This window comes from Lacerta agilis, chromosome 5 (genome assembly GCF_009819535.1).
Source record: "Lacerta agilis isolate rLacAgi1 chromosome 5, rLacAgi1.pri, whole genome shotgun sequence".
Lineage (NCBI taxonomy): Eukaryota > Metazoa > Chordata > Lepidosauria > Squamata > Lacertidae > Lacerta > Lacerta agilis.
Genome location: NC_046316.1, coordinates 79,737,873 through 79,748,817, shown reverse-complemented (window position 1 = coordinate 79,748,817; position 10,945 = coordinate 79,737,873). Strand labels below are relative to the sequence as shown.

The 10,945-nt window shown below is 41.6% G+C and overlaps 1 protein-coding gene across 2 annotated transcripts in view; it reads left to right on the top strand.

The window, feature by feature from the left end:
• The first annotated feature begins 209 nt into the window (after positions 1-209).
• ZBBX (zinc finger B-box domain containing) overlaps positions 210-10,945 on the top strand; it is a 33,220-nt gene continuing 22,484 nt past the window's right edge. For both annotated transcript variants that reach the window (XM_033150587.1, XM_033150586.1), the window contains exons 1-6: positions 210-332; positions 687-800; positions 4,457-4,547; positions 5,428-5,476; positions 8,174-8,289; positions 10,166-10,261. In XM_033150587.1, the coding sequence (XP_033006478.1) occupies positions 265-332; positions 687-800; positions 4,457-4,547; positions 5,428-5,476; positions 8,174-8,289; positions 10,166-10,261 (534 nt within the window). In that variant the 5' untranslated portion in view covers positions 210-264. The remainder of the gene's footprint in view (positions 333-686; positions 801-4,456; positions 4,548-5,427; positions 5,477-8,173; positions 8,290-10,165; positions 10,262-10,945) is intronic.

The window sequence follows — 10,945 nt, the reverse complement described above, 5'->3', positions numbered from 1 at the left end:
TTCAATTTTTCCCACGGCACACCAGGCAACATCTCGCGGCACACTAGTGTGCCGCGGAACAGTGGTTGAAAAACACTGCTATAGGGCACTCTGTTCTTTGTGTGCCAAAATGAGTCATTGGCTTTCCTATTTCCCTTTTTTAAAAATATAGTTGGAATTGGTAACAGGTTATGATAATGTCTTAATTTTTTTTTTCCATTTCTGAGCAGATACCAAGTCTGCACAACTTGTTGTATTGCTGTAACTGTTTGACAATTGGCAATCATGAGCGTCAGTGACTTTGTGATTCTCCCTGGTTCAAAAACTGGAGTCTCTGTAAAACTGAAAGCAAAGTAAGTTCATTTCCTGTAAGTGTCTCGTGTGCTTGGATAATCTATTGGCTTTTTATGTGCACCATGAAAGCAAGCTATTCATAACTGTGAACAGAACAATCATCTGCATGTAAACCCTGTTGAGTTCAATGGTGTTTTTGTTGTTTTTACACACCTAGTTATGTATGTATAGGATTGCAGCCTATGCCTACTGTCATAAAATAATTTGCTTGGAGTTACTTCTGTTGAAACATATGGGATTTGCTTCCAAGTAAATGGGTTTAAAATTGCTCGTTTCTGAACCATACTGATCATATATTGCATATGGGAGGAGGAAAATCTGAATTTGGTGTTTGAACTTAAATATCTCTTCAGAAGTATACGAGAGTTGCAGTTGGAGAAGGTTCAGCTGGAACTTGAAAATAAAGAGATGGAGAAGACACTTCAGCAGCTACAATCAAACATGAGCAGAGAAAAACAAGAGAGGGAGTAGGTGAAATTTAATGACTTGAAATTAAGAGTGACGATTCTAGTGAACCCCTGGCTCCCCCAACCCCCACTTTTGGGGACTGGATTGAGTTGTGATCCTCAAGAGTTCTTTCTTCAATTATTATTTAATTTCAAACTCCCACCTTTCTGCTGTTCGCACCCGAAGTGTCTTTCAATGCAAGAAATCTACACAGGGCAAGATACCACCATCTTAAAATACATAACAACACAACTTTTAAAAAATGGAGCAGGTAAATAAGATCGGTTGAAACAAACAGCATCCAATTAAAATTGCCAGCCTCTCCATTTTCAGTTGGATAACAGCTGTAAGATTGCACATTGCTTTTGTGCTTTTCCTTAAAAAACAAACAAACAGCCAATAGCTTGTGGCAGGGACTCCCCAGGGGTGCTCTATGCTCAGCTGGAAGGAGTCTAAGTGAAAACTTTGAATTGTTCCTCATCTGGCCGTAGGGGCAAAGTGGATTTTAAACTGAAAAGTGGCTTGCCTACTCATCTGTGCCAGCAGCAGCTGTAGAAGCATCAAGATAACCCCCAACTATGTATCTGCTTCTGCCCTGTGCTGGCACATTGCTTTGTAGAATTGCAGCCTTTGTCTTTTGCTGCTGTTGGGATTTTGATACCAGAATTCAATTTCAATCCCTGCTCTCACCCAATGAACTCTGCTTGGTATTCTTTCAGGGTGCTTCATTGTTCATGAAACGGTCATTATCTTTTAATAGGATCTCGATTCTATATGAGTTTTAAGTGCATATGCATGCATTTACAAAAAAACACAAGGAAGTTGTAATTGTTCTGTGTTTGATAGAATCCATTTAGGAAGTCAAAATGTTCTGCAGACAAAGCACAACGCTGAATATCTGTAACTCTTCTCTTCAATTCCGAGAGCCACTTTTATTAACCTCTCTGTATCTGTTTCCCTTTCTCGGTAATGTGAATAATAATGCTAACTTTCCCCTCTCAGAAGAGCTTTGCAAGGGTGCAGTCATTAGTGTTCTGCTGCGCTTAACAAGATATATGGTTCTTTTAAAGTGTTAAGTGTTGCTAATTACCTTGGATCATAATCATTAATTTCTGCATCCTTTCTCAGAGCATTTAATGCTGGATTCTAGCTTGGAGAAGCTCAGTGGTTACAGCCTCATTTTTAAAAAGCAATGGGACTTCATTTTTTAGTTTGTAATAATTTGTTTTGTTGTTCATTTGCAAAGGAGCAAAATAATACTGGAACTGGAAGCAACTACTATTCTCTAAATGGGATTTCCCCCAGTTTATTGACAGTGAATTGAAAGTTGGGAAATGCTAGGTTTAAGAATCTTGTAATCTGCAGTGGATGTGAGGGAAATTATGACTAGCTGGGGGAGAAAGGCTTCCGTAATGCATCAGGCCACCTAGTTTAGTGGTATCAAAGGCTTGAACCCAAGGACTTCTTGATTCATAGCTTACTCAGCCTTATAGTCATAGTTGCCATGCTACATCTAGGAATATCAGATAATTCTAACAAAATTCAGGAACAGAAATGGCTGGTGTTCATTTATTTGTCCCATTTTTAGAATGGAAACCAGTGTGTTCTGAATGCATTCCTCCCCTTTACATTTTTTTTCTGGATTGAAATGAATGGAGTGAACTAACATAATAATGTAGTTTTGCCACAGTGGAACTGCAATAGAATGGGAAAAGTGCTGCATGTGATGAGTTCAGGGCAGAACAGAAAAGAATGCATCCTTAGCTATACCCAGTGCTTCCCCCCCTAATTTTTTTAAGGGTACAGTACTCTCATTTTCCTGCTCATATTGGAATACTGCTCCTCAATGAGGCCAAACTTAAGATTCACAAAATGTTTAGGGGTATGCATAAACCCTGCGTACCCCCAGAAAAAAGCACTGGCTATATCAATGCATCTAGTTTGATACTTCTGTCTGGTACAAAGACACAACTAGTGACATTCGTTGATGGTCAGCCAACTTGGTAGTAGAAATCTGCTTGCTCAGTGGGACTTTTAGTTTTTATTCTCCTCTGGACTCCCAAAATCTGCAATGAAGGCTCATCCAGCCCACTGCAGATTTTTTTTTTGGGGGGGGAGGGTGCTGTCGTGCTATTTAATGTAAATTACACAACATACGTAACTATTTACATAACGTATGTAACTTACATTCATTTCAAAGTAAAAAAAAGGAAACCACAATAATCTAAAAGCAGTAATCAATTATGTATTGTTTGTGTTCTTAAAAACAACAATGTGAATGGATACAGATTGTATTTGCTTGGCTGATTTCTGTTGTTGACCACAGATGAACATGTGAGCTGCAGCATTTTGCAATTGCTTTTCTGTTTCTGTTTTTGTTTTAATTATCTGACATCCTGTGATGAAGCAGCAGGCCCACCTCCCTCTCCAGCCCTTCCTTAAATAGAAAAAGCTTCATTGCACCAATGATTGGTGCTGCTTTAATTGTGAGGAGAAGCCGAGGCCTCAGCATGGCCGCAAATGGATGAAATCGCTCCCAGTCCCTTCATACCAGTATTGGGAGGATAGGGTGACATCCTTTGCCCTGTTATCTGGACCTATTCAGGCATGATGAAAGTCACATGAGGGGAAGTGGGGTCACTTTGCAAGCCCTGCTCGCTTAGGTGCATCATTTTTTCCTACTCCTCAGCCTTCCACAAATTGGAGGGTGAAGACTTGAAGCCTCCTATGCATGTAGAGCAGGCTTCCTCAAACTCGGCCCTCCAGATGTTTTTGGCCTACAACTCCCATGATCCCTAGCTAGCAGGACCAGTGGTCAGGAATGATGGGAATCGTAGTTTCAAAACAACTGGAGGGCCAGGTTTGAGGAAGCCTGATGTAGAGTAAAGCTGGCTCACCTTTCTTTCCTCCCAGCGGTGAGAGGGGAAAGTGAGCGGGACAACAGATGTGAGCCTTACCTTTGTACAATGGACTTCGTTTGGGTCTATGGACAGTTGTGTTTTTACACACCTCCCTCCAGGCAAGCAAGAGTATTATTGCAGTTCAATGGCACATTCTGGTAAAGCAAAAGCACTTGAGGGGTGTCATGGAGCAGGACCAGGGTGTGGTATGGCATGGGGAGAGGCCCAAAGGTCAGCTAGGGAGGCCTGGAGGGCTGCATTCAGCTCCTTAGGCCTGAGATTCTGCATTCTAGTTGTGGAGACTCCTTGCATAGTATAATAATGTTAATTGCACTCCACTCTCCCTCTTGTGATTTTCATTATGTGAACAAAGAATGCCTGAATAGGTCTGCTTTTTTATTGATGTTTTTATTTTATTTTATTAAAACCCATTGCCTATTATTCAAAAATAGCATAGTGGTTTGCAGCCAGCTAAGATAGACACACTCATTTTAATTAATACATGAGCAGTAATAACAATAATGAATGCAGCAGCAGGCCATACTAATGGGCCACAAAGGCCTCAGTTGTGCCAGAAACACATTACAGCTGGTGTATGTCAGATTTATATTCCAAAGGTAAAGAATCTAGGAAACTACCCCCTCCCCCAATTCCTCTGTTTCCCTGTTTTTAGAAGTTTACTTTTGGTTTTGGCAGGGTGGGGGGGGAGGAGAGCAGTAAAAATTTCTCTTCTTAATCTGAAAGCATGTACAAATGCAGTTTTGGAACTTTTATAGACGAGCAAGTGCATATCGCTGGAAATCAGGCCAAGCTGGCCTGGGCATGCAGCCCCAACTGTTGTTGCAGAACAAAGAGAATGTTGGAAAGGTAAGACTCTCACTAGAATTCCAATAAGGTAGGCTTATTGTAACTTTGGGCTTTGTTCAAAAGGTTGTTAACTCTGCAAAGCCATTAACTGAACCGTTTCCCCCATCTCTGTTGTACCACCTTTCAAGGAAATGGACAAGGGCGATGCATGGTGTTTTTTTCCTCCTATGAAGAAGTTTGCTTTGAATATTGCAGAAACCACCTAAAATGACCCATTAGCTTGTAGCTTCATTGAATTTCAGGGTTGCAACAGATTGAAGTTATTTTCACCAATGAGAAACACTTCAGAATTATTATACCTTTATTCCACGTTATGCTTTCTTGTTCCTGGGTATGTTTTCACTGTTCATTTTATTTTTCTTTCTTGCTGTTCTGCCAGTGTTTTTCTGTCCACCAGCTGTTGCTGAAATTGCATGATGAGAGAAAAAAGGTTTTCAAAGTTGTTACGTATGCAAGGCTAGCAGTGGGGGGGGGGGGAATAAGACACTGTATTTGCAGTTATTGATGTACCTGATAGTATTTTCCAGCCTTCCTAGGCTGACTCATATGGCGACTTTTGAGGATTTTTTTTTTTTGAAAAATTCCATTTTGGGTAGTATTTTTTTTTTTAATCAACCAGAACTGAATGTGAATCAACCTTTCGGAGAAGCAATCTTCTGAGCACGGTTGTGCATCCACATTCTGATTTTCTGGGCCGCATTGTAAAATGCTTCAAAACTGTCTGTTGTATGATGTGGAAATAAGTCTGACTGCTTGGACAACTATATTGTACATGAGATGAATAGAAAACAGTCACTATGACCAAAAATGACATTAAAATCAGCCCAGATTTTAAATCATGTCTAACATAACTCTTTGCTTTTTATTTTTACTACTGTAGGTTTCATCAGGCAAGATAAAACTAAGAATACTCAAAGAACAAATTCCAGGTAAGAGGATGCTTGTGTTGGAAAAACTGTTATAGGAATATAGATAACTGCCTCGTACCAAGTCAGGCCATTGGTCCATTTAGCTCAATATAGTCAACACTGTCTGGCTCTATAATAATAATAATGATAATTTATTATTTATACCCTGCCCATCTGGCTGGGTTTCTCCAGTCATTCTGAGCGGCTCCCAACAGAAATAATAATAATAATAATAATAATAATAATAATAATAATAATAAGGAGTCTTCTCTTCTCATGGCCACCTCATGAGAAGACTCCCTAGAAAAGACTCTGATGTTGGGAAAGATGGAGGGCACAAGGAGAAGGGGACGACAGAGGATGAGGTGGTTGGACAGTGTTCTCAAAGCTACTAACATGAGTTTGGCCAAACTGCGAGAGGCAGTGAAGGATAGGTGTGCCTGGCGTGCTCTGGTCCATGGGGTCACGAAGAGTCCGACACGACTGAACGACTGAACAACAACAACAACAACAAATAATAATAATAATGAAGCGATAAAACACCAGACATTAAAAACTTCCCTAAACAGGGCTGCCTTCAGGTGTCTTCTAAAAGTCAGATAATTGTTTATTTCCTTGACATCTGATGGGAGGGCGTTCCACAGGATGGGCACCACTACTGGGAAGGCCCTCTGCCTGGTTCCCTGTAACCTCACTTCTCACAGGGAGGGAACCACCAGAAGGCCTTCGGAGCTGGACCTCAGTGTCTGGGCTGAACGATTGGGGTGGAGATGCTCATTCAGGTATACTGCGCCAAAGTCGTTTAGGGATTTAAAGGTCAGCACCAACACTTTGAATTGTGTTTGGAAATGTACTGAGAGCCAAGACTGGTGTTATATGGTCTCGGCGGCCAACCCCAGTCACCAGTCTCGCTGCCACATTCTGGATTAGTTGTAGTTTCCGGTTCACCTTCAAAGAGGTTGCCCCACACAGAGTGCATTGCAGTAGTCCTAGCTGGAGATAACCAGAGCGTGCACTACTTAGGCGAGACAGTCTGTGGGTAGGTAGTGTCTCAGCCTGCGTACCAGATGGACCTGGACACAGAATTGACCTGCGCCTCCATGGACAGCTGTGAGTCCAAAATGACTCTCCTGCGTTTGGGGCAGGAGTCTTTCTCAGCCCTAACTGAGAACTGTGACACTTTGCATGAAAAACAGGTTTCTTACTAATGAGCTATGAACTTTCCCCAGAGTTTTCATTATACCTTGTAATCAAGTTATATTGAAAACTTCGGCTAATGGTTAGACAGGCTATGCCACCTTGACAAAATACTTCCCTTTGAAAAGTGGCTACCCGATGAAATAAATAAATACATAAATTGAACTTTGGGGGAACTTTTGGTCAATAACTGTGGAATTCAGTTTTAAGGATTAACACGAGAGACTGGAATACAGGAGAAGTATCCTCCTCCAGTCTTGAAAACCGGCCCATTGACCTACTGCCCAAATAAACCTAACAAGTTGCATAAGCCATAAGGAATACACTGAAAAAATCTGTTTATAAATTGTGGTACATCAGATACTTTTAGAAATTTTCAGTGCCCCTGACTATTTTGAAGTCTTGTTATAATTGCAGCCATATAGCTGCCTTCCTGACATCAGTATTGGTAGAACTTTAGTCATGGTTGTTTGTCATTCCCCAAGTTCATGAGGCTCATTTGATGGCAACAAGAAAACCAAGCCTTTAGTTTCGAAGGCTTGGTCTTGTGGAATACTCTTGCCAATAGAGGTTCAACCGACACCTTCTGTTTCAACCTTTAAACATTCGCAGAAAAGTTTTCTATTCTGTCAGGCTCATGCAGGCAATTGCGAATACACCTTTCAACAATAGTTTGTTGGTTTTCAAATTTAAAATGTTTATACGGCTGTTCGGTTTTACATTAACAGCGGCGCCTCAAAAGTCGAACGGAATCCGTTGCAGAAGTCCGTTCGACTTCCAAAATGTTCGGAAACCAAGGCGCGGCTTCCAATGGGCTGCAGGAAGCTCCTGCAGCCTATTGGAAGCCGCGGAAGCTGCGTCGGACGTTCGGGTTCCAAAGAATGTTCGCAAACCGGAACACTCACTTCCGGGTTTGCGGCGTTTGGGAGCCAAAACGTTCGACTCGCATGGCATTTGGGATCCAAGGTACGATTGTATACTGCTGTAAACCGCTCTGATACTTTTTATGGATAGTGAGCAATAAATATTTTCATAAATAAGGCAAGCCTACCTGGATGGCGTGGGAGCAGGGCATCAGTGTGGTTAGGGCTGCATGGATACAATGGGGCAGCCAATTTGTTGCATGGCCCCAACCTCACCACCATCCAGGGAAGCTGTATTGACACCTGAGTCAGGAGAGCAGCTCTAAGGGTCTCTCTTACCACACCGGCCATTATTGTTAAAATGAGCTGCAGTTAAGTAATAAAATTGTAGCCTGAAATCTTTGCCATCTAACTGGGATGTTTTTATCTGAACACAAACCAGCTCTTGCCTTGTTACTTCATTTCTATCTAGTGATCTAACAGTATCCTATAAACCTGTGGGCTTCAATTCTCTGAGTCCGCATGTGCACTGTGGTTTGTCCAGATGCTTCCACCTCTCATCCAGAGCATTCCCCATCAGTGCCTCGTTTTAATCCATGCTCTGTACAGTTCATGGCTTAAAACAACAACAGCAACAATGCTCTACTACATTTTGCAGCTCCAGAGCCAGCTAAGCAGCCGCTCGCAAGTAAAGTAGCAAAAGATGCAGCCCCTGAAAAGCCCAAAGTGAAGGGAAAGGCATGTGGGCAGTGTGAGACGAAGACTGCGCTCTTGGTAAGTAGGTGAAAGAAAGGAAGAATAGCCACACTTGTTAGTTCAGTGCACTCTTGAAATACTTTTTAAAATATTTCTCTGTGATGGGATTTTGTTTACTGCTTATGAAGGCTAGTAAGATACTTTTGGTGTGCATGCACACGAAAGCTTATACCAGAACAAACTTAGTTGGTCTATAAGGTGCTATTGGACAATTTTTTATTTTTATTTTTTTCCGCGTGCATCAGACCAACACAGCTACCTACCTACCTGAATCTGAAATTGAGCATGTTGGTTACTGAGCAGATTGGCAAATTGGGCCAAAAATATGAAGCAAGAAACTATTGCTGAAGTTACTGCTCTGCGTACTATGCTTTGTTTGTAAAATGGTTTGCACATTTCAAGTTTTTTTAAAAGAATAAAACACTATCACTGTTTGCATTTTGCACCTTTCAAGTTGTTTTTTTTTAAAGAATAAAACACTATCACTGTTTGCATTTTGGACTAGCCCCTTCATAAAGAGGAGGTTGAAATACCTGTCCTATATTGTTCAGACGATTCAGACATTATTCTACAATCTCTCTCTACCCCCTCCCCACAGTAATTCATACTATACTGTGTTCATATCTGTTTCCTGTCTTGCTTCCTTAATACCATAGTGGGGCCTGCTAATATAATAGATTTTTGCATATAGATCCCATAAAGTTGCCTTCTTCCTTGCCCAACCCATCTTCAATAGATCACATAGCTATGGAATCTATAGAACATAGGAGCATGAATTCTCATTTTTATCATTTTACCTCATCTTAAGCTTCCCTCCTGCATACTACGACTGTGATTAAGTGGTATGAAATTTAAAGGAAAATATTACCATTGTTGAACTAAGTTTTGCTGCTTATGTGAGACTTTTCTACAGTGCTATGTTCTTTTAGCATTTTCTGTCAAGTTGTTCCAACCTCCACACTATTGTAAGGTGTATATGGCTTCCCAAAATTTCGAGAGTTACCTGGCTGATCTGGATGCCATCCTGTTGATAGCAATGGGACCAGTCCTGGCTTCTTCACTCTGCCAACCTTGGAGCTGGTGCAGTGAGTGGGTATTTTTTCCTGCCCACCCTTCCACCTTGGCCACTATGAGTGGCAGGGCTAAGGGAGCTGTGCCGGCTTGCCATCAAACCCCACCCCTAAGTTAGCTTAAAACTTGAACTTTCATTCAGATCCGTGAGACTTGGCTAACCTGCTTCCTCTGATTTCAACACAGGATCTGACAGGCGATTCTACTGGAAAGGGGCTACTAAGAGTGCAACACTATCAAGAAGGCCCCCCCCCCCACAACTGAGTCCTGCAATGCTCAGACAGTAGGGAGGGAGGCACTCCGGAAAGCAAGTCCCAAATTATTCAGTGAAGTGTGCATGCACACGAAAGCTCATACCAAGAACAAACTTAGTTGGTCTCTAAGGTGCTACTGGAAGGATTTATTTATTTTTTACTTCCTTAAGATAATGTTTCTAATAAAAACGTTTAATCCCAAGTTCGGTCTGTTTAAAACGTAAGCTTCCCCCAGATAGATGCAGACAATGGCACAATAATTTGTTTAGCTGAGATAGAGTTGTACCTAATTGGGGTGATGTTTTAATTAAAGCGACAGCCTGAATGAACACCAGTTGCAAAATTGAAATCCCACTTCACACTTGTCACTTTCTGCCTTCAGTTTTTAGCTTCCCACCGTGAGCTGTGATGAGACAGTGAAAGCGGTGTTATTAACCTTAGGCTACAATCTTATATGCACACTTCCCTGGGACTTAGGTCTCACCGAACTCAGGGGCTTCCTTCAGATAGACGGGCAGAGAGCTCTACTGCTAGTTCATGTTTATACCTTCATTTTCTTTTTTTCCAAGGTGTGCTTAGAGTGCGGAGAAGATTACTGTCCTAGCTGCTTTGCCAGAGTGCACCAGAAGGGGGCACTTAAGCTCCACAGAACTACTTCTTTGCAGGTTTGTAGCTTTCAAAAATTTTTATGTTATAATTGTATTATAATCCTCTCGAAGGAGGCACGCATCTCATCGCCATTATTATAACCCCAATTCCAGAAGCTCCTTTAATTGTCCCATGACGAAATCCTTTCGTTGGGATCCTTTTCTGCGTTTACTTTTTTCTGCTTTTATTTTTTATTTGTTTATGCTTGCAACTCCAGGAGAAACTTTAGTTGTCGTACCTTTTTCCTGTGCTGAGGTCATTTTTTTCTGCATTTATTCATAGACAAATTGCTTATATAGAAACAGTTGTTTATATAGAAACAATTACAAACCAACTGAAAACTCAGAAGACAAGATTGGAAATGTGTGACCATAATTTGGTTTTTAAAGAAGGTGATTGACACTTCTCAGGTGATTGACATGTGTCAAAGTGGCTGTAACTGCAGATCAGCAGGCCTTCAGAGAAGCTCTCTTCAGATGACTAGCTGATTCTCAGAGGGAGGACTTTGGAGTCTTTGTGGTGAATTTCCCTCTTTGCAGAGAAAGCAGTATGTGTGCGAAATGTTGGAGGAGCGCGTGAGAATGCACAGTATGCTGGGGTGCAACAGTGGGAAAGGGATTTGCCTCCAGGCCCTACTTTTGGGGTTCCTGGAGGTATCTGGCTGGCAGCTAGGAGGAATATGCTACACTGGATGGGGCTAG